General features: G+C 57.7%; 1 protein-coding gene across 2 annotated transcripts; it reads left to right on the top strand.

Annotated features, from left to right (window-relative positions):
• Positions 1-1,351: 1,351 nt before the first annotated feature.
• On the top strand, positions 1,352-22,250 carry NCS1 (neuronal calcium sensor 1). 2 transcript variants are annotated; one of them, XM_062641488.1, is made up of 8 exons: positions 1,352-1,678; positions 14,272-14,296; positions 15,558-15,696; positions 15,914-15,992; positions 16,108-16,196; positions 16,468-16,545; positions 16,900-17,016; positions 17,678-22,250. In XM_062641488.1, exons 1-7 carry the CDS (start codon positions 1,615-1,617, stop codon positions 16,996-16,998), a joined length of 573 nt encoding a protein of 190 aa, XP_062497472.1. In that variant the 5' UTR covers positions 1,352-1,614; the 3' UTR covers positions 16,999-17,016; positions 17,678-22,250. The 2 variants fall into 2 exon arrangements, with proteins under 2 accessions (XP_062497472.1, XP_062497473.1); XM_062641489.1 differs by lacking the exon at positions 1,352-1,678 and adding an exon at positions 8,245-8,384.
• The last annotated feature ends 1,011 nt before the right edge of the window (positions 22,251-23,261 follow it).

Here is a 23,261-nt window from a genome sequence, read left to right as displayed (position 1 = left end):
TTTAACATCGGTTTTGCAGCAGCACAGCTTGTGTTAAAATTGTGTGTGCTGCATGGGGTGGGTTTGGGACCCTGCTGATCCTCTAGCCAGGCATGGATGCAACAAGATGAAGGGATATACTGCAAAAACCTGGTATTTTGCTGATGGACAGGGCTGCACAGGGCCTTTTGCAGCATATTTGGGGCTCAAACTGGAATATGCTGAGGCTTTCATCCCTAAAAGCCGTGCAAATGTTGGTAGTGACTGGGGAGGATGCTGGGGGGAAGGCAGGAGCCTTGATTGTGCTGCAGATCCCCCATGTCCAGCACCAGCACACCGCGGGGGACAGCTGGTGCTGGGTGCTGATGGGGTGATTTATACTTTTCTGCCTTAATGAGCTCATTTGTGGGAGGATGCGTTAAACAGGAGGATGCATTTTAGAAGCATCCACCTGGGGAACGTGTCCCTGGAGAAGCGAGCATCAAACAACCGTTTGCTGGTAGAAATCAGGGTTAAATCATTGCTCCTTTGCCAACCCCCCAGTGTTTTGTGTTGGGCTCTCTGCAGCCATGCAGACGGGTTTGACTGTATCCAAGCACAGCCTTTTCCCTCCTTGGCTTCACCCACAGAAGTCCAGGCATGCCCGGGCAGCTCCAGTGGGGCCTTCATTGCAACACAGGCGGGGAGAAAACTGTATTTATCGTTTGCATCGGTACAGCTAATGAATGTGTGCCCTCGGAGGGCTTTTGTAGAGGCAGAAAGCCCTGCATGGTTTTGAGGTGAAAAAGAGCTGAGTGCTGCTGCTTTTAGCACTTGCATGGTTTCCTGGCTGTGCCACAAACCTGCTGTGGGTTCAGTCTGCGGGGTTTTGGGGTTGGTCTCTGTTTCACAGTGAGACCTGAGCACCCTGGGGTGCGCAGCACAGGCCTGCCTTCAGCTGGGGGCTGCCAGGACTCGGAAGATGCTTCTCCTCCAGCTGAAGGTGTTGGTGTCTCACCAAGGTCACTCCATCCCCAGGCCCTGAGCTCAGCCCTGCTTGGAGCTGTGTGCTCCCACCACCAGCTCCCCTCTCCCCATCCTCCTGCCCCCAAACCCCCCCGGTAGGACACCCCTCAGCAGCGGGGCCCTGCCACCCATCGTCCCCCCCACACTTCCCGACATTTTCCTCCCGTTCCTCCCAGCGGAGCAGCTCGGGGTACGTGTGTCTGGGATCCTCCCCCCACCAGGAATACCCCCGATTCATGGAGCGGGGCCGTGCCAGACCCCCCCCCACCCCTTTTTCCACTCCCCCCATCCCTATCCCGCAGCGCGGGGCGGGGCTCACCGCTTCCCCCCCCTTCCTCTTCTCCGCTTCCCCCTTCCGCGCTCCCGCAGCGCGGCCGCGGCCGCTCCGCGCCTGGCGGCGGAGGGTGCGCGTAACCAGGGACACGCACACACAGCGCGGCCCCGCGCCCATCGCTTTGCGGCCGAGCCCCGGTAACAAAGACCCGACCCGCACCCCCCTGCATCCCGCTCCATCCCTATCCCCAGCCCCGGCCCCGCCGCGGGATGTAGCCGGGCCGGGTGCTGGCAGCGAGGCTCCGCGGCGCCCCCGATGCCCCCGCAGTGAGGCCGGGCGCGGTGCTGCCGGCCACCATGGGGAAATCCAACAGCAAGTTAAAGCCTGAAGTTGTGGAGGAGCTGACCAGGAAAACGTACTGTGAGTGACCGCAGCGGGCCGGGGACCGGCATGGGGGGGCCTCGGGCTGTGTTGGGCTCCGCGGTGCCGCTCCCCGCGGCCGCAGAGCAGGGCTGTGATTTCTCCGGGCAGCGGCGGCCGTTCCGCGGGGAGGGCGCAGGCTCGGCCGGGCTTTGTTGCATGGATCCCGGGGTGATAAAGCGCACCCCACACCGGCAGCAGGGACGAGGAGAGGGGCAGGGAGGCGGTGGAACGCTCTGTTCTCTCATTAAAACAACCCTTCGTGGCCTGTTTCTCAGTCTCCAGCAACCGCGGGGCACGGGCCGCGTCCTGCCTGCCCGGAGCAAGGCGCCTTCCCTTATTAACCCCCTGCTCCGAGCATCTTTGCTCCCAGGGCCCCGCTGCCAGCCGGGGATGCAGGGACCGTGCTGGTTGTCCTGCGGCGCTGCTTCCCAGGAGCCAGGGGGCTTCTTCATAAACAGGGAACCAAAGCGCCTGGGTGGGTGCCTTGCAAAGTTTGGGTGCGTTACTTGGAGGGTTTCCTTTGTTATTATGCTCTGAAGCGGAGCAAAGAGCCCGGCACCAGGGAGTTGGGTGTTTTTCTATGAGTATCTCAGTATCAGTTTAATAACCTGATTTTCTAAGTGAGTGGCTTTCCTGTCTGAACCTCCGCTGTAATCTTATTAACGTGGCTACTGTCTGAGCCATCCAGTTTTAGCACAATCAGATGGGTTTATTTCCCTGAAGGATGCACAAAGGAAACAAAGGGTTTGGTGGCTCAAGTTTGCCTCCCCGCTTGCAGGTCGGAGCTATTCCCCTCCTGTGTAGCAGCCCCGCGAGCTCTCCCCGCTGTCATTGCTGCAGTCCCACGGCAGTGCTTACCCAAAAAGGCAATAGATCAGGATGCAGCAAGTTCTCCCATATGGAGGAGAGGCAACACTGGTGCATTGCACAACCCTGCACGCGGGGCTGCTCTCTGGTCGGGCAGGTTGTCTGCATAGCCAAACCGTGAGCGGTGGGAGGAGAGGTTGGGTACCCCATTGGACTCGGGGGAGAAGAAACAGTGAGAACGTGGCGGTGATGCTGGGCTGGAGCCGAGCGCCGGGTCGGTTTTGGTGTCCTCACTGCAGCGGTGACACGCGGCGGGTGCCGCCGCACTGGGTCAGGGACGGTTGTTGCTGTGCTGCAATCACCCGTGTGGTTTGCAGCCACCACGATGATCCAGTCTCCAATGGAGAGGGATCTGGGAAGAGCCGGCCCCAGCGCAGCTGCATCACCTGTGTGCTGGGCTTTCACAGCCCGGGGTGGCTCCTCTCTGCCCAGGGAGGATACCAACCCCAGCGGGGCTGGTGATGATGCCCCATGTCCTACCAGCAACCAAACACAGCACTGGTGAAACCGTGGTCTGCTGGCACAGGGATGTCTCTTTTGCTGCGTGAGGCCAGCAGAGGGTCATTGCCTTTGGAATCACTTTATTCCCAACTTTTAACTCCTCTCTTTTGAGTGCTTTCCCCTTTCCATCACACCCCATCCAAGAGCCACTCTGGTCCTTTGATTGCTCCATCGATGACTCTGTGGCCTGTGTGGGGTTTTGCCTGCCTGCTCCAGGCCTCTCAGTGCCTCTTTTTCAAGACCCATTTACCTGTGCAGGTGAGGCAGGAGCCCCGGCAGCCGTGCTGTGGGCGATGCAGTGCCCGTCAGGGAGAGCCCCGGCTAATTCCAGGCTCAGTTTTGAGCTCTGCTCATTCCATCTCTCATCTCTGGGATTCATGACTTCTGCTGAGTGTTTCTGCCCCTTTTCTGCAGCTGTCAAGGCGAGTGCGTGTTCCCTTGTCTGGTGCCCTCCCAGGCACATCTGAGAGCCTCTGATTTATCTCCAGGCCCTGGGAGGCTGGGAAGGTATTCATTTCCTTTTGCGCTCTGGGGAATCCAGGCAGGGGAGGTGCAGGTAGGAGTGCAGGGTTGCACTGAGTGCAGTGGGAGGGGCTGATCCAGACCCCTGTGTCATGGCTAATGGTAGCTGTACCCACAAATCCATGGCAAACTCAGGAATTCCTGGGATGTTTCTGCTTGGGAAAGGTTTTACTCCACAGCACTGTGGTGTTTTGGTACCTTTCTGGCAGTGATCATCCTTCTAAGAGCATCCTTGCCATGTGCTGCCCATCCCGTGTGCTGGCTGCAGGCACTGGCTCTGCCTCATGTGTGGTGCTCTTTGCAGTGCTGTTACAACACATCTGGGCAGATGCCTCCAGGAGCCCATACCTGGGTCCCACACTCATCCTGGGGAGGTTCCCATGGCACTGTGAGCTGTGGCTGTGGAATGTGCAGGGTTTCTCCCACAACGGGGTTTCTTTCCATTGCATCATTTTCTGTCCGTGCCATTTCCAGTCAAAACGAAGCAAATAACAGAAATCCCCTTCTTGGTTTTGCAGGACCAGAGAGATGGGGTTTTGTGGCAGATTTACCTCATCCATGGCACACAGAGGACCCACAGCCTGTGCTGTGTCCCCTCAGTGCTCTTCCAGTGCCTGGTAGCTTCTTGTGTCCCCCAGCCACTGTCCCCTCTGGTCTCTCCATCTCCTCTTTGTGGCGTTTCTCTGGCTTGCCTTGGTCACAGCAATCTTGGGGCAAGCAGGCGATGGGAGCGTGGCACTGTGGGTGCATGGCACGGTGCTGTGCCGAGGGTGCTGCAGGCCCTCCATGAGATGTGAGACTTACTTCACTGCAGGTATCCAGAGCAGGTTGTCCCAGGCCCTGCTGGGGACATAGAAGGGCAGAGTCTGTAAACCTCATCTCTTGGCTCCCCTTCTCAATCCACTCCTGACTTACAGTGCTGGGGACCAGATTTGGGTGGCCCTTGGACACCTGAAGGCGCAGGAGGACATCTGAGGGCTTCTTCATAGCGCTGGCTGCCCAAATCCCGTTGACTTGAGCCCGTCATCGTGAGCCTTCCAGGATCTCCAGGCACCTGATGCCCAGGAATAGCTGTCAGTGCCAAGCTCACCTGTCTGGCTGCAGGCAAGGATTTAACCTTCCTCAGAGGCCAGGCCGGTGCCGTACAGGAGGGTGCAGGAGAAGCCAACGCTGAGTGATAACAATAATGAATAATAAATCGTGTAATGCCTTGTACTTCCATGGAGCCTTTCATCCCAAAGCTCCTAAAGTGCTTTATGATCATTCATTTATTCATCTTCCCGATGCCACGTTGAGGTACCTCCGAGATGCAGTTTTGGCCTCTGTGTGTTTTGTCCCAGGAGGTGATAACACCCGAGGCTTGAAGGAACCATCGTCCTCCCTTTATCATGGCCCCTCTTTGGCAGGGATTTAAGCCTGGGCTTAACTTGGGCCAGGTGCTTGCTGCTCAGGGCCGAGGTGGGATTTGGGATTGTGCTTAAGAGCCTTGTGGGGCCGAGGGCGAAGGGTTCTGCTAAGCTGGAGCTTTATGAAGGTGCTGGGTACCGCTGCTCCCTGCAGCCTGCTTGGAGCTGTGTGAGGGGCACGTGTGCAGCTGTGGGTGCGGAGCATGTGTTGTGGGTGGAAGTGGTTCTGTATGGACCATGGGAGGAAAACGTGGTGCTGAGCATCCCTACTCGCAGCAGCGGTCCCAGCCACAGCATCCGCAGCCCTTAAAATCATGGAACGGGCTTAAAAATAAGAGGTTGTTTCAGAAGAACACATTTTAGCTCCTATTTTAAGTCATTTTGGGGTGGTTTGGGTTTCAGGGTTCATTTTCATCATGATTTCCCATGTCCAGAACTCCTAACGCTGGATTTTTCTAATGCTGGCTGCAACAGCCGTGCAAGCCAGCACCCCTGGAGCCATGTGGGTGCAGCAGCATCACTGCTGGCACTGGGCACAGGGTCAGGATGATGGTCCTGAGGCTCTGGTGAAGGTGTGGGAGCCGTGTTGAAGGTACCAACATGATACCCACAGCACTGGGAGGCCCCGAGCTGCAGAGTGGGAGCAGGGAGAAGAAGATGCTCTTTTCCCAAGAACTGCATCCCACCCACTGTGATCTATTTTGTGGATTCTAAACTCACTCTGGCAGCATCATTTTCTGCTCTTTTACAATAAGCTGCAGAATTGGCTCTGTGGCTCTACAGTAATGCTCTGAATTAATGGACATTAGTTTAAGAGCAAACTACAAACACATTGATCTGTAGTTACAGGGGTGCATCGTGGTGGGGAGCGTTCAGTGGGAAGGAGAATTCTCCAATTGCAGCAGTTTTCAGCCAGGAAAATGGGTCGGTTCTTCACTGGAAGCACTGGGATGGGCTTTGCTCCATGGTTCCATCCTGCTGGTGGGCAGGAGCAGAGGAGGGACCTCAGTGGCTTCCCGCTGCTGGTTTGTTTTTAGCCTCTGATGTGTTTGTCCTCGGGTGCTGAGTTTCTCTGCCAGGTTGGTTGGTGTTGAAATCCCTCCTGTTGCTCATCCGGCAGCAGCAGGGCAGGACACCCTGGTGGTTACGCACCCGTTGTTCCCTTAGCAGCAAACACTGGGTGAAATACCCAAAGCACAGAGCCCCAGAACAGCCCCAAAGCTCCTCTCGCCCTACAAGCACCCGTTTGGGGGCAGAGAACTGGGGGCAGCATTCCAGGCTGGGATGGGAGCGCCAAGGGACTTGCTCCTGGGAGAGGGGTATCAGGATGCTGAGGCGGATGCCTGCCTGGGTGTGAAGCTGGAGCTGGGCTGCTGCTCCCTGCTTCAAGTGCTCTCAGTGTGTAACAGGATTTGGAAGAGCCCAAAAGAGGAGTTCTGCGGGGAGGACGAGAGCATCTGCACAAGCACCCTCGAGATGCACCAGGGAGAGGGGATAAGAGCAGGTCTGCTCTCCTGTGCCAGCCAGGGATCCTGAGGGAGGGTGATGGATGCGCCGGAGGGATGCTCATGGGCTGGCTTCTGTTTTGGGCCTGTTTTTCCTGCAGCCATGTGGCACCCAGAGCTGCAATGATGGGAGCTGTGTGCAGGTTCACTGCAAGATTGATGTGGACCTGATGTGCTGTCCCCAGAGGGCTGTGGGGGGTCTGGAGGCATCTCAAGCCCCTTCCTCAAGGAGACCCCAACCTGCTCCCAGCGAATCTTGTAACTGGGCATCCCTTGTGCTTGTGGACCTGGGGCTCTGCAGATAGCTGCAAGGGAAGCAAGTTTTGGAGTGTCCTTGAAGCCACTGGGAGGTGGGAAGGGGAATACGTGCCCAAGGGTCCCTCGGGCTCCCTCTGCAGCACAGTGGAGCAGCGGTACCCACCGGCCACGCTGCTGCTGCTGCTCAGGCATCAGAAGAATCACATTTCATTTATCCCCTGGCATGTTAATGGATCTGCTTAACCACTCTCCTGACCTTTGCTGCTGCCACTATAATTAAGGCTGTGAAACAAGAAGCTCTGAAGGCATCAAAGGAAGCGGCTGCTTCAGGGAGGAGCCCGCGGATGCACTCGCTCTGTTATCGGGGTGACACTTGCGGGGTCACTTTATTCCTCCCTCCCCATCTCATCCTCCCGGGTCTTCTAGGGAGCTGGATGGGAAAGGAGCCAGGATCCATGCCCTGCATCCCTGCTCGAGGGCCAGGGGGACTGGGGGTTCTCAGCATGGTGAGCATCACTCCCATCACCACCATTGCTCTGTGTTCCCAAGCCCAGGAGTGCTGGCACAGGACTCAATCCCCACAGCTCCTGCGCATTGTTCTCCCTTCAAGGCACGTTTTTGCTTCCTGCATGGCAGGAGAGCTGCCAGTGCTTCATCCATCCGTGTTGCCCCAGCATCTCCTGGTCACTGGCTGGACGTGTGGATTTGCCCTGGGTCTCTGTTACGTGCCATGGAGCAGCGGGTGTTCTGTGCCTCCAGCACCATCCCTCAGTGCAGTGTGGTCCCTGCTGAGATGGGGAGGTGGCAGAGGCCCTGTTTCCACCGAGGCTTCACCCTGCAGCATCCTCTGGACCTTTCCTTGGCTCCAGAGTCTCAAGGCTGAGTCACAGAGACTTCCCTTCCCTTGCCTGGGGCAGGAATCACTCCATGGGTTGGGGCAGCACCTTGGAGCACGGGGCCATGCTGAAACCCCCGGTTCAGGGGAGGACAGAGCAGGGGGACACAGTCAGTGGGGCTGCTCCATCCTTGCTCCCAACAGCCCTGCGGATGCTCTGCCTTGCCATGGGGTATTGTTGTGTGGGCTCACTGGGAAGCCGGGATTAAACCCAGCCTAGAACAGACCTGAGCCACAGGCTCCTGCTGTGGGTGTGTTTCAGCCCGATTCATTAACTTCCAAATGAAGGCACCGTCCTTTGCCCTTCCTCTGCTGCCTTTGCTGCAAAGAGCGACTGCTGCTTGTTCCCTGAACCCGATCTCCAAAGCCTAATGTCGGGCCCTTAAATATTTAATAAAGTCTAAAAAGGATTTTAACTGCATCTTGGCTTTCCTGTTGGTGCCAGCCCCGGGGGAGATGAGAACAGAGCTGCTCATGGACCTGTTTATCCAGTCTGGGAGCAAGACAGACCACTGATGGCAACCGCCGGCGAGAAGGGTGCCAAACGCACATGCAGTTCTCTGCACATATTGCTCCCTATCTCAGCAGTAACAAATGACACCAATAACGCTGTCGGGTTTGTGCTCTGAACGTCTCGGAGGCTCCCGGACCCGCCGTGCTGCTGCTGCTGTCTGTGTCTGATGGGGAGAGGAGCCAAATTGTGCTTGGGGAGATGGGCAAGCTGGGATGGGGATGTTCCGCTCCGACAGGTAGGCAGCTGCATCTGTGCTGTGCCTGCGGGGTGAGGCTGCTCCGACATCCCTTTGTGATGGGGTGCTGCGGGGATGGGTGCTTGCATGGGGGTGATCCCAGCACAGGGACACTGCTGGTGTATTGCATTGAGGCTGGGAGCAGGGATGGGGTGTGCAGGGCTGAGATGGGGGCACGGTGATTCGGACACGCTGCTGCTGGTCATCTCTGGGAGCAAAAGGAGGTGTCACAGGGCAGGCTTGTGCCAGGGTTGTGTCTGTTGGGGTGACCCTGGTGCTGCAGGAGGGTTTCGGTGTTTTAATGCTGCTTCCCCAAAGCTAATGAGCAGGAGCAAACCTCAGCCCTGGGGCTACCAAACCTCCCTGGAGCTGGGGCTGAGCCCTGATGGAGGGCAGCAGGAGGTGTGCTCTGTAATGTTTAACCAGGACACTGGTTGTGCACCGACACCTGAATTTGAATGGGCCCGAGTCACCAGGGCCAAGCAACCCACGTGCCCTAGGTGCCAGTGTGCAGTGTGTCTTAAAGGCTACTGCATCAAATGGGGACCCTGGTGAGCCAGCACAAAGCCACCCAACAGCCCCGAATGGCCGGAGATGGTCTTAGCAGCAGATCCTGCCTGTCCCTCTGGAAGAAGCCCCACAGCTGCTGCACTCATGGGCACCTCCAACACCTTGAGGTGCTGCTGTGCTCTTGGGTTTGTGTTTTGTAGGGATGAGGCCTGAAACTGGTGATGACTGCTGAGGTTACAACGTGGTTACCCCCGGGTAACCTGCTCTGCAGGGCGCTGGGTCCATCTCTGACTGATGGGACCACTCTGGGTCTGTGTTTGCAGGAGCAAGGTGGGAAGCTTGCACTGAGCATCCACTCAGGCCGCTGTGCTGAGCTCTGATTGCTGCTCTGCGGGGACCGGGGGCTGATTCTGCTGGTTGGGCTGTGGTGCTGAGCCCCAAATCTGGGTCCCAGGACAAGGAGTGAAATCCAAAGGAGCGCATCTACTGTCACCTGCTTGGTGGGGACGGAGTGGGGAGCTCATAATTGGTCAATGTGATGTTGTAAGTGGGGTTTGTAGCAGGTTTGTGTTCAGCCAGTCCTTAAATAGGTGTTCACAGAGGCGAGGGGTGAAATGTGTTGGGTGCAAATTGCAGGGTGTGTGGGATCACCCCTGAGCACCGTGGCGTTTCATGCATGAGGGGCCCATCAGCTCATGCATGAGCCCCCGGTCATTTCCACATCAGCACCCAGTAAGTTCATGCATGAGCACCCGATCAGTACACACATGAGTGCATAATTAACTTAACATAGAGCACGGGGTGGTTTATGCATGAGCGCCCAGTTAGCTCACGCTGGATTACACACTGGTCCATGCATGAGCTCCCTGTTACATGCTGCATGGGTGCCCAGTTGATGCGTGTGCTCTCCATCAGTTCATGCCCCAGTGTCCAATTAATTTCTGCATGAGCACCTGATCCATTCGCACCTGAGTGCCTCATTAGCACATGCACAAGTGTGTCACCTACTAATTACACTAATTCACCCACGAGTGCCCAATTAGTTCAAGCAGGAGTGCGGAGTGAATTCACACCTGAGAGCTCTATTAGTCTGTTGCCACTGGAGTCAAGAGTGCCCATAAAATGGATGCATGAGCACCCCTTTCATTCACACCTGAGCACCCAGGTAGTTCATGCATGAGCACCCAATTAGTTCACCTAGATGCATCCAGGTATTTATGCTCAATTAGTCCGTGCATGATCACCCGATTTATTTCTGCATGAGTGCCCATCTGGCTCAGGCATGGGTGCTCAGTTAGTGCATGCGTAAGTGCCCCATTAATTCATGCCTGAGCACCCACTTTGCTCACGTGGGAGCACCCACTCTGCACATGCAGAGGTGCCAATTTGCCTTCATCTGAGCAGCTGCAGCAGGTTTAGGCAGCCCCAGACCTGGATGGGAGCCCCAGGATGGGGCAATGCTGGCTCCCCTAGAGCAGGATGCGCAGGGACCTGCGAGGACCCCTATAAATGCTGCAGGACCAGCAGTGCCGTGCCTTGGTGGGTGATGCTGGACCTGTTGCCAGTGGGTTGGTGGTGGAGGCCAGGCCTGGCAGAGCTGCAGTGCCCTGCAGGGGAGGCAGAGCTGCTTTGTGCTGGAAATTATTAACTGTGGTTCCCCTGATAAGGCAGCGGTGGCACCATGGGATCAAGGTGCTGTTGTAGTGGCTGGAGCACAGGGGGACATGCAGGGGCTTGGTGCAGGCTGGTGCTGGCTGCTACACTGGGACAATGCTTGCTGAGCCTGTGCGAACCCAAAGGGCTGGAGCATCATATCACCTCCTGCATCCCACCACGGCCAGGGGTCTCAAACCATTCTGAATCCATTCACTTCTCCTGTACTCCTCACTGCTGTGGTCCAGCGAGCACCCAGCTCTCCTGCGGGCAGGGCGATGGACGGGGATTCCAGTCCCGGGTCCCTCCTCTCCTGCTGCCTGGCGAACACGAATTAACAGGCTTTGAGCACTGATTAACCAGAGCTGCTTGCTGCAGTGGCAGCTGGGTGGTGGGAAGAGAGGGGAGCACGCAGAGGGCGGGTGGTGATGGAGCTGTCAGTCCTCGCTGTGCCGTTCAGGGTTGATGGAAGGGTGGGGGTAGAGACCTGGGGGGGGGGGGGGTTTGGGTGCCGGTAGCTGTGAGGAGGGGGCTGGAGGCTGTTTGTAGTGCAGCCGCATCCGGGGCCTCTGCCCCTCTGTGCTGTGTGAGATGCGTGACTGAATCCCTGCTCCCGGATGAGGTGGGAGCGGGGATGGATGGCCAAGGGGCAGCTCCTGTGCTGCCCTGGGGTCCCTGTCCGTGCCGGCGGTGCGAGCCCTGCACTCAGCCCTTCCCTGCGCTGGGCTAAGGGCAGCAGAAACAAAGGTGCTGCTGGCACGAGCTGTGTGCGGGGCTGGGCGTGCAGGAGGGGGTCTGCGCCGCGTACCCGGGGCTCCCGGCTCGGTGATGCCCCTTACAGCGTTGTGGCTCAGAATGAACGCTGATACCCTGCCTTTATTCAGTGCCTTTCATCCCTAAGGATCCCGGGGCACGCTGCATCCTCTAACAAGCTGCTACGTGAACTATTTATAGGCATTCCCATAGCGGCTGCGGGAATGCTGATCCCTGTGGAGCACGGTTCAGCCGGAGCACGGTGACGGAGCTGGCCCTGCTCCGGTGGGATGCTGCAGTGGGGATGCTGTGGGTCATCCCCGTGTCCTTGAGGAGTCAAACCTGGTGGAGGTTTCTATCGCCGCAAATTGATTTGCATGGGCTCGGCATCGCGCTGTAATCAATGCCAGGGGAGGGAAATGCAGCAGCCGCCACTGCACAGGTACCTTCTATGGGCATGGTTGGGCTCTGTGTGACAGGGAGCTGCAGAGGATGGATTGGGGAGGGTGGAGGGACAGCCCTGCCCCTGCATGTGTCCCCTGTCCCCAGCCCCAGCATGGGCGGTTTGGCCTGGCCAGGAGATTGGTGTCCCCAGGGCTTCCATGGCCACGGGTCCCTGCTGCAGGGATGGATGTGAGCATCCCTAACCGGTGCCACTGGGAGTGTTGACACCCAGCAGGATCAGAGCGGCTGGAAGTGGCAGCACGGTCGTCCTCTGCCTCGGATCCATAACAGAGATGCAGGTACCTGCTCAGCCCCAGCTTTGCCGTGGTGTTTCCTTGCAGAGGGAACACTCTGCCCTGGGAAGAGGGAAAACTTGGTGGCAGCAAAGGGATGCATCCAGAGGTGGTGGTTTTCCAAGGGAGATGAGGCTGCATTCCCATCCCAGGGCAACCCACTCAGCTTCCCAGTGCAGGAGATGCCAGTGCACTGGAAGAGGGATGCGCAGGAACAAATCCAGCCTCGGGAGCCCTGTGCTGACACCTGAACGTGCAGGTGTCACCACACATCCCTCTTCAGGAAAAGGGGAGCCTGCCCCATCCCTCCCCTCCCACCCCATTCCAAGTGTGTCAGCAGCAGCATTTCTCCTGTACCAAAAAAAGCACAAATTCCTTAATTGTTTCCTGCTGGAGTTGAAAGGCAGCTCCAGGGCCTGAAATAGCCCAGTGGGAAACACAGCGAATGAGGGAGAGCACAAGGTGATTTGCCTGGAGGGGCTGAGCTGTCCATAGCCCTGGGCTGCCCCTTTCTCCTGCCCCGAGGGCTGCTTGGAGCCCTGCTGCTCACCCTCCTCCTCCTCCCATCCACCTTAGTCAGTGTCTGCAGGCGACTGGGGCTGCAGAGCTGGTGCCTGGGGCATCCCCCGAGCATCCTTGGGTGGAGGGCTTGGCTGGTGTCCCGATGCTTGTGGGGAAGCCTGTTCCTGTTAGAGACATCGCTCAGCATCTTTCCTTTGGAAGGATGTTTCTGCACAGCCCTTTCTGTCGGGAAGGGGAATCCTTCAGGACTGGCACGATTGCTGGTTTTGCCTGCCCCAGCTCAGCTGCTGGATGCAGCACATCCTTCCCAGCTTCCTCCTGCCAAGAGACCTCTGTCTTTTTCCCTTGTCTGCTCTTCCCCTGCCAGGCAGCCCTGCCAAGACAACCCTCCAAATCCCTTCTGCAGCACGGCCAAAGCCCTCAGTGTCCTTCAGCCCAGGTTCTGAGCATCCCTGCGCCTGCCTCCCTTCTCTGGAGGTGCTGTGGTCCAGACACCCCGTGGCAGTGTGGTGGGTGCTGCTACCCTCCCAGCACAGCCCTGCAGCCCTTTGCCAGCTCCCTGGGGAAGGGGGGGAGATGCTTCCCCTTCTTGAGGGGGTTTGCAGGCTCTGTCCCTCCAATTGAGCCTGAGCTGAGATGGAGGGACCCCTTGTATATAGAGGGACAGCAATTCCTGCCCATGGGGATGTGGGGCCCAGCACTGGTGTGTATGCGAGGTGGGGGCCAGCGTGTGTCCTGCAGCCCTTGCCTTCTGCAGTGTGCACCTTTTGCCAGGCACGTTATAAATCTTTATGAGGGAGAATTGCTTTCTTCTCTTTGCCATGCAAGGTAATTGGCATCTGTTGATGTGTCTTGGGTCTCTATTTTTATCAGCCGTTTGCACACTGAGACATCTCCGCTCTGCCTCATTATCCCAGCGCGGTCCAGACCTATTGCTTTTGTGTTATTATTTAGATGCAAGATGCAAAGGAAATGACTAATGGGGCTGTTCCCCCTGCCCCTGCCTGCTGGCACTGGGCTCTGTGCTGGCCGAGCACTGCTCTTGCAGTGGGACACATGGGGACAGGTACCAGTGCCCTGCCCCATTGGGATCCCCAGCATCCTGCATCCCTTCAGAGCCCTTCCTCTGCTGAGGACGTTGGTGATCTCAGCATCTGTGCCAGGCTGGGGACACTCGGGGTTGCCAGCGCTCACCATGTTCTAGCTTTTCACATTTTGGGGGTTTCTTCAGAGCCCAGAAGAGCTTCCTTAGGGCCCTGGGATGGGTTTGGTGATGTTTCTCCGCGTGGTTTACATGCAGGTGGTGCTTGGGGGGATGCTGGCTCTGGGTCTGTGCCTGTGCCATGCTCAGTGTCTTGATGTTGGGGCTGGCTGGTGCTTGGGCAGATGTTTCCAGACATGTTTTGGTCTGGCCCCTGCGTGATCCACAGCACCTCGCAATGATGGTGCTGCACTCCTGGGGCAGGGAGCAGCACATCTTTGTGCTGTGATGTGGGGGCTGGAGGGACCCCATCATCCCCCCGGGGTTAAGCCAGGCTGTGCCTTGATGGCAGCGCTTACATGCAGGGAACACACGGCAGCGCATGGAATGAGTGAGTCCTGGCGCATCCCTCCCAGGGAATCCACTTCTGGGGGGTGCAGAAGCGCAGCTGTCACTGGGCAAGCACTAAATTCCTTTCTTTTTTTCTCTTTTCTCCTGTTTTCTCTTGCAGTTACGGAGAAGGAGGTGCAGCAGTGGTGAGTGTCTGGCATGGTGGTGAGTGCTGGGGCGAAGGGATGGGAGCAGGCAGTGCTCAGCTCAGAGAGTCAGCAGAAACAGAGGGGTTTTCCTTGCACACCTTATGGTGTGGCTTGGCTCTGGCTGCTCTCGGCTGCCCATATGGGACGTCGCACGCTCCCTCTTGCCTCTTCCTCCCCATAGGGGTGGCCAAGGCAAGCAGGGACATGGGGACAGCTCAGCTGGTGGCCGTGGCCCTGTCTGGGGGATGCTGCTGCTGTCCCACCGTGTCACCGTCTGCAGCAGGGCTGGGGCTGGTGGCAGGCTCTCACCAACCCATCCCCTCCACCCCACCGTGTGCGATGCCCTAGAAAAGCCATCGCTTCCCTTTCATCTCCCCACCAGTCAAGGGTTGCTTTCTTTATCTCCTTCTCTCATCCTTCCCCCCCTCCTCGGTGAGTCATAGCTGCAGCAGCGTGAAAAAGATGTCACTGGCGCTTCGGTTTCCCACCTCGCCACCCCCTTCCCCTCCTCCTCCAGCCCTAGGCCTGCTGCAATGGGCGCCTGACAGATCTAAGAGACACGTTGCATAATGTTCACACACCCTCCGTGGTCCCTCCGTGGTCCCTGGTGGTCCCTGCATGTCCCTGATGGTCCCTGCTTGGTCTCCTCATCCATGGAGCTGGCAAACCTCTTCCCCTGCACCCTCCCATATGGCACTTTGCAGCATCCAGACCCAGACCGGAGCAGGGATCCAGGGCTTTGGGGGTGTTTAAGTGGTGATAGTGTTTGGGAGATGCCCTGGGCTGGACCACCCTGAGGACACGGTCATCCTGCTGTGCCCACAGCTCCTCGGAGCGGCTTTCACGTGGGGTCCTCCAAATAACGCTGTCATAGTCCTGGGGCTTCAGGCCACTGTGCTGTTGGTACACGGCTGCAGCTTGTGCTGAGTGGGGAGGCTGCAAACTGCCTGTGGGGTTGCTGCTGATCCCAAGTCCCTTTCCTGGCCATCTCCGTGCTGGAAAGCCAGGTGGATGACTTGGTGTAGCCGTGGAGCAGCAGCAGAGGGGAAGGCAAGCTCTGGCCCTAGGGCGCAGCGTTCCATTTACAGCTTCTTGCTCAGGAGCTGTGTGTATCCAGAGTTCTGAGAGAGGGATGTAAGCACTGCTGCTGACCCTGTGATGCTTCAGTGCTGGAGCAGGTGACTCTGTGCAGGGCCTTTTTGTCTTGCAGGAGGTTTAAAAGACCTCGTGGTGCCCATCCGCTGCCTTTCCTCCGCAGGTACAAGGGCTTCATCAAGGACTGCCCCAGCGGGCAGCTGGATGCCGCGGGCTTCCAGAAGATCTACAAGCAGTTCTTCCCCTTCGGCGACCCAACCAAATTCGCCACCTTCGTTTTCAATGTCTTTGATGAGAACAAAGTAAGGCTGGGAGAGGTGGGGGGCACGGTGTGAGGGGGGTCAGGGGAGTGATGCTGGGATGGGTTTGGAGTGCGGCTGCGCGGTACCGGGAGAGGACAATATTCCATCGTTCCTCCCTCCCCACGGCCTTTTGGGATGTGCCCCACAGGCATGAGCAGGGAGGGCTTTGCCGGGCAGGGGTGGCAGCGATGCCCTCACCCATCCTTCCCTCCCCCAGGACGGGAGGATCGAGTTTTCCGAGTTCATCCAGGCGCTGTCGGTCACCTCCCGGGGGACGCTGGACGAGAAGCTGAGGTGTAAGTGCTCCCCATGGACACCGGTGGGCTCAGCCCCATGAGGGGGGTGGCATGGGGACAGCTATGGGGGGGGAGGATGCAGTCCCCAGCACCTCGGTATCGCTCTGCCTCGCAGGGGCGTTTAAGCTGTACGACTTGGACAATGACGGGTACATCACAAGGAACGAGATGCTGGACATTGTGGATGCCATTTATCAGATGGTGGTAAGTGGCAGAGGGTGATGGGGGCTGTAGGGAGGATGCTGGAACATCCCTGGTTCCTTCCCTGGGATTTTTTGGTGGGAGTTTATGGCCACGGTGGCCAGAGCAGGGCTTGGATCCAGCCACTGAGGATGGCTCTGGTGCCAGAGACGACTCCTTGTGCGCTGTCCTGACGTGGGGGATTTGGGGGAAGAAAACACATCTGCTTGCTTGGAGACACCATCCAGGCTGGGAACAGATGGGTGCGTGACCAGGTCCCATCTTGCTGCCACAGGGAAACACAGTGGAGCTTCCTGAGGAGGAGAACACACCGGAGAAGAGGGTGGATCGGATTTTTGCCATGATGGACAAGGTGAGGATGCTTGAGTGTTTTTTCCCCTGCAGTCAAGGGATTTAGGGATCAGTTGTGCCCAATCTCAGCTCTTGCACGTGCCTCCTTCCTTTGGCAGTACAAGGTCTCAGCTGTCGCTGCAGACTGGATACAGGATCCCTGTATCTGGGATATCCAGGTCCCCAGTGTGGCATTGCTCCTCCCTGGCTGCAGGCACTGATGGCTTGACAGGGAAACTGGGGCTGCAGTGGTGGGGGGGGACCTGTGTGGGTCCTTGATGTGGTGCCAGGGCCCTGGGGTGCTCAGCCCCGGGATGCTCGGTCCCAGCATCCCCCTCACCAGGGCAAGGTGATGCTGAGCAGGGGTGTTTTGCAGAACGCGGACGGGAAGCTGACCCTGCAGGAGTTTCAGGAGGGCTCCAAGGCTGACCCCTCCATCGTGCAGGCGCTTTCCCTCTACGATGGGCTCGTATAGTCCCGGGGCCAAGCGGCGGTGAGTGCAGTGCTGGGGAACCCGGGGGTGCCCCATCTCCCACCTGCTTTGATGCCATTCCCATCTTTCCCAGGGGTGGGTGGCTGGTTCTCCTTATCCCCCCCAAATCTAGCTGGATGGAGATGTTCCTACCCCATATTGATGTGTTTCTCCCAGTCCTCCCGTCCCATAGAGCACTCCTGGACCACAGCAAATGAGGATGCGGTAGAGTCACCCAGCTGGCAGGCATTATTTGCCTGCGGCACAGCTCGGTTCTTCCCTGTAGATGTGGCTGCAGAGGAGGCAGCTGGTGCGCTGAGGGCATGGGGATGCTCCGGAGAGAGATTATATTAAATGTTTTATTTTTATTGTATCTCATTATATTGCACCCTGGAGCTGGCAGGGTTTGGCATGGCTGTGTCAGGGATGCGGTGCTTCGCTGAGCACACTGTGATCCTCACCATCCTGCATGGGGCCACGCAGATGGGGTGGTTTTGGTCATCACAGCCCAGGCAGTGTCCAACCATGGGTGGCGACGGGGGTTTTTTAACCCCACTGGAGTTCTGAGCCATTCAAAACCATTACTGTGCTTCCAGCCTTGCCCTTCCAGCTGCGCTGGTGCCCGCGGTGCTTTCTGCCCTTATTCTCACCCTGTTTTTCTCCTCCCCACCCTCTCCCGCAGATGCCTGGGGGAAGATGCTCTCCGTGCCATCCGACCACCGCCGCGCCAAGCTTGCCTGCCCCTCTCGGCCTTCCTCTCTGTTCCTCGAGCAGAGGATGCCCTCGAAGCGCGAGCTCTCTCCCCTTCTCCGCACTCCGAACCAGCCGCTGCCATTCGCCAACTTCTGCTTTTCCCAGTACAAAACCCACCTCGGAGCCCGGGCTGAGCGGCAGCGAGCACCCGAGACTGCAGCGCAGGGGGGCAGCGGGTCGAGCATCGCTGCAGGCAGAGCAACCCCCCCCCTACCCCGGCCTCCTCCTCGCCCCCTTTGCTCCCCTTTTCCTATGTTTTCGGATGGGACTGTGGATGCGCCGGTGTTGTCCTCTCCCGGGAATCAGCTGGCTGGAGACGGAGCCCAAAGGTACCGGGGGACCCGCACCCCGGGGTGCTGCCTGCGCAGGGCAGGGGAGCCGAGGCACTGACGGCCATTGGGAACACGCAGCGCTGGTGTCGCCAGCCCGGCCCGGCTCTCTAGGGATATATATTATTATATTAATTTTTTTTTGTGAGACAGTATTGTGCTTTTTTCTCTTCTTTTTTTTTTTTTTTTTTTTTTCTCTTTCCTTTGGTGGAAAAAAAGTGAGGTTTGGTTGTTTTTTTTTTTACATGCCTATCTCCGCAATGGATATCCTTATTTATTTGTTGTAAATGTTGCTGCCGTGTTTAGTCTCTCGCGTGTGTGTCCGACCACCCAGGTGATGATGATACAGGTTTACATGCTCGTACACTATTGCGGGGCACCGGGAGCCTGCAATAACAATGAAGCCAAAAAAAATCTGCCTTCCCCCTTTCTCTTCCCACCCCCTGTATCCCGAGCTCCGTGGGCTGGCTGCTGTTTTAAGGGGGTGCTGTAGCTTCGTTTCCTCTTCCTGTTCCCCCTTTTCCCTGTGTTTTTCTGTTCACCCTTCCCTTGGCAATCTCAGCCCAGGCTCTGAGCAGACAGAGCCAGCTCCATCCCTCAGCTGGGCAGGGCGAGGGAACTGCCGGGCACCAGAACTTCCTCATTTCCTTTCCCTTTCCCCATTTTCTCTCTGCATGATGAAGTATTAATGGAACCGAGAGCTGGGTTTTGCTTTCAGGGGGATTCCTTTCCTCTTTTCTGTTGTGCTGATGGTGGGAAGGTCTGTTGGCACCCCAAGGGGGTGCCTGTGAATTGTCCCATATGTGGCAGGGCTGAGGGGATGCCCATGGGAATGGCTTGCTCCATCTTCCCCATCCCAGCCGGGGTGATGCAGTAACTCCTGCCCTATGGCTGCCCGGCCAAGAGATGCTTGAGGTGTCTCCTTATCCCCTTGCTCCCTGTTTAGGACATGGGAAGTTTTGCTGTAATCCAAGGGCACAGCTCCAAAGCAGAGCCGTTTGCATCCATGGTGGGAAAAAGCTAGGGAAAAGTGACTGGAGACACCCAAGTGTGGGGCTTGGAAATGGTGCCCCATCCACAAGGGATAATGTGTGGCTTCTCCATCACCTGCCAGCACTCTGGATGTGCTCCAGCAGGGCTCAGCTCCAGGACACAGTTGGCATCTCCACTGGAGGACAAGATGCTGCCGCAGCTCTGTTTCCATCTGCCTTGGTCCCTGCAATGGGGAAGGAGAGATTTGCATCTCATCAGGAGCAAAGTGCAAGATGCCTGTGGGACCCCTAAAGCCACCTGCGATGGCTCTGGTGTGGTTTGCTCCTGGCCCTGTGATCCCAATGCCATGCTCCTACCACCCTAGGGGCTCACCCCTCTGTCCCTGCTCTGGTTGATGCTGGCAGTATCTTTCCACCCGCTGTCTGCAGCCCCCATGGCTGGGATTTGTCCCCGTAGTGGTGGGAAGTGACATCTGGATGTGGAGGATGTTCTCCGATGATGTAGGGGATAAGGAAATACTCCAGCCAAGTGATGCTGGTCCTTTGCCATGCAGCCCTAATCCCCAGTTTCGGGGCCCATGTGTTGGTGGCGTTTTCTGATGCCCATAAAAAACACCCTTCCCCATTCCCCAAGGAGAGCGACCTCACGTCCATGTGCAATATTTCTGCCTCTTCTGCAGCTCCTGCCCCTGAGGGTGCCCATGTTTCCCTCCTGGAGGGTGTCACCTCGCTCCCTCCCATGGAAACCCCTTATCCTTGATGCTTTGTGGCCAAAACGCAACTCTCTTGGGTAGATCTTTGCAGTGCCTCCAACTTCTCTAACGCTTGTCTGCCAGACCGGTCCCTTTCTGGTGCCAATCAATGTTCCCATTGAACGTGACACTGCTGCAATCTCCTCTGCTGATAAATGATGGACCCTGTGGTGTTTGACACAATTCCCAGGCAAAGGCAAACCTTATTTGCTCTGATGCTTTGCTCTGAAAGGCTTTTAATTTTCAGAGGACCTGCTGTGCTTTGAGCTCCATCAGTGCTCGACAACGTCTGACCAGGAAGCAGCCCCATCACAGGGGGGATGAAGGACCAACATCAGCCTGGGAGAGCTTCAGACCCCCGAAATACTGACATTCAGTGCCCATCAGGATGGTGCTGACATTCCTACCAGCAACCTCCTGCTGCTGCTGCTGCTGCTGGGCTCAGGGATGGAGCCCAAGGCCTCGGCCTCCCCTGCCCCTAGTTAAATATTTGCACATTATCCAAGAAAAAAGAGCAAAAAGGGAAGAAGTTTTTGGCTGTATTCAAAGCTCTGTGCTGGCTGCGAGGACCCTGTTGGGTTGGTGGCAGTGATGAGTGTTGCTGGGCAGGATTGGGGCTGGCTCTTGCCCTGGGTCTTGGCTCTGGCCCTGCAGTGGGTCTGTCCTGCCCTGCTCTTGGCATGCTCGGTGTCCCCATTCACATCACTTTGCCCTCAGTATTCCCCCCTGGCTGTGGATCTGGGGCTCTGGTTGGATGCTTCTGGCCTCCCTTTGGGGAGCATTGGTGGCCCTGACTCCTGAACATCACCAGGACCTGCAGCTTCTCTGTACCACCGACAACAAAGCTTGAAGCATCTCTCGCTTGGCAATGTTGGCCTTAACCTTCTCGTGCCTCAGTTTCCCCATCGGTGAAATGGCCTGAGGGGTGAGCCATCCCCTCTGCAAAGCGATTCAATGCCTGTGCCCAGGGAGGCACCAGCACTGGATATGGCTCATGAGCTCGCGAGGGTTTGGCAGGAGCCACCAAACATCAGGCACACCGGGAGCAGTGCACGAACCACTGCATCGGAGCTCCCATCAGTGAATAGTTAAGTCTGCTCTTCTTCCACCCGCTCATGGTTAAAGCCAACAGCCAGAAAGACCTGGGTCGGTTCTGCTCATAGCCAGCTTCCTGATCCCTGGATGAAAGCAGCTGCACCCTGGTGATGGGCAGGGGACAGCGCAGGGTCCAGCCCCGGCAGCTGCAGTGTCCCCCCCCACCTCTCATTTGTCCCGTCGGTGTTGCCCCATTAAACTGCAGTGTCTGCACTTCCCTTTCTTTTCACTCTTCTGTTCGTGCGCTGCCTGTTGCTGCTTTGAGCTGCGCCTTCCCTTGAGCTCTGGGGCTGGGCTGAGCTGTTCTCTCCCTGCAGAAGGCTCCGGGGGCAGATTCCAGTCCCCATCATGGCACAAACGAGGACCCAGGAGAGATGCAAAGCGGGTTTTTCCTCCACAGCAGCCCTTTAATTGCTGTGATTTGTAACGAGACCAGGTGGCCCCTGGGGTGCTCCCCATGGGGTTTATTGGGGGGGGGGGGAAGTTTGCTTATGGGGTCCCCAGACCCTCTTTGTGCTGGGTACCAGCTGCATCCCACAGATGTGGGTGCCTGTTGGTGCCTGCCTCCCATGCCACCAGGACATGCATCCCAGTTGGATGTTTGGGAGGATGAGGCTGTGGAATCGCCATCCCAGAGCCACTGTTCCACTGGCATGGGGAGGGATGGAAGTAATACCACTGGCTATGGTGGGGCTGTGCTAACCTGGAGGGTGGAATGGTTTTGGATCTGGGGCTTTGAAGCAGGGCCATATGTGGCATGGGGGCAGCCAGAATCATTGGCATGGCTGCCCTCTTCCCATGTATTTCGGGTTGGGGGGATTGGATGGGATGGATGGGTGAGCCACAGCCAGCTCGCTGTCCCATTGTCCCCATCCTGGGCTACACAGGGAGACCTGGGGCATTTGGGGAGGGTATCATACACCTTCACAGTGGCATTAGAGGGGATAGGTTCACCTGGGGTGGTGGTGGTGACAAAGGTGGGAGCTGATGGCCCTGGTCCTGGTGCACAGTTTGGGGGTCCCCTTGCAGAGCAGTTCTGGGTCTCGGTTCCATGTGCCAGCCCCAGCAGCACTGCAGGGAAGCCGTTTGGCCCTCCTCTCTCTGCTCCTGCAGCCACCAGCCCCGGGTTGGGTGCTGTGTCCTCTGGGACCCCTGCTTGGAGCCCCGGGCTGAGAAACAACAGCTCCAGCAAAAGAGCCTTGTTTGTAAAGATGAAGCCTGTTTGTGCGTCCGTGCCGGTGTCTCGGCTTGCATGCCCTGCTGCCTTGTCTTGAGATGAATTCAAGAGCAAACCAAGCAAACGAAACGGTTTAATAACGACAAAGAAAACAAAACAGAACCCAGGAACTTTGTGACAGTGGAAATAAAAGCTTAATGACTGTAACGAAGCACCCGTGCTCTGTGATGCGCGGCTCGTGGTCAGGCTTAGCCCAGCCTGGTTTGGGTTGAAGGCACCTTAAAGCTCATCCAGCTCCAACCCCTGCCACAGGCAGAGACACCTTCCACTGGAGCAGCTTGCTCCAAGCCCCTGTGTCCAACCTGGCCTTGAACACTGCCAGGGATGGGGCAGCCACAGCTTCTCTGGGCACCCCGTGCCAACGCACCGGGCTGGGAGCCATCGGGTCGCTTTGGGCATGCACTGGCTGCTGAGGAAGCTGGATATTAATATCCCATAATAGTGCCCCAATGGAGGTGCCCCTTGGCAATCCCCCGGGGCTGTCGGGGTGAGCAGGGGCTCCCGTTGGGCTTTTCACGTGCAGTGGGATCGCGTTTGCCGCTCTGCCCTGCCAAGTCCAGAGCCCAGGGCCTCTCTGCCCGCCCCTCTTCGTTTGTCTGCTCTCCTAACGAGGCTGGCTCATTAATTCCAGGCCAGAGCTGGTGCCCTGATGGCCTGAACAAGGAGGCTGTGTTTGCACGGGGGGGGGGGGGGGCTTGTTCGGGGGTGCCCTGTGCCAGCACATGATGGGGGCACGCAGGGGTTTATCCCCTTGTGCCGTGGAGCGGGTGAGGATGAGCGCAGGCTCCAAATCACAGCGGCGACCCAAGGCTGTGCCTTGCTTTGCTGTGCCCACCGGCACAAAAGGGGTTAAAGCCCAGGTAGTTCAGGTGCTCCTGGCACTGGGAGCACTGGTGAGTGTGGGGAGGGATTAATTTGGTAGTGGGGAGGAACTGCTGGGTTTCTTTGTGCCAGCAGCACTGGAGAGTGGTGCTTGCTGCTGGGGCGCAGGATGGAGCTGGGTGCGAGGTTAGTGGGTTTGGGGGCACTGTGGGGTGGGGGAGCCCCCCTGGGCTTGCAGTGAGTGTGGGGCTGGGGGTGCCAAGCCTGGGGGGGACAAGAGGCTGCA

Source organism: Pezoporus occidentalis, unplaced genomic scaffold (genome assembly GCF_034315485.1).
Source record: "Pezoporus occidentalis ecotype Australia unplaced genomic scaffold, CSIRO_AGI_Poc_V1 ctg68, whole genome shotgun sequence".
Classification (NCBI taxonomy): domain Eukaryota; kingdom Metazoa; phylum Chordata; class Aves; order Psittaciformes; family Psittacidae; genus Pezoporus; species Pezoporus occidentalis.
The sequence above is the reverse complement of the archived record's forward strand: the minus strand, read 5'-3'. Positions and strand labels throughout refer to the sequence as shown.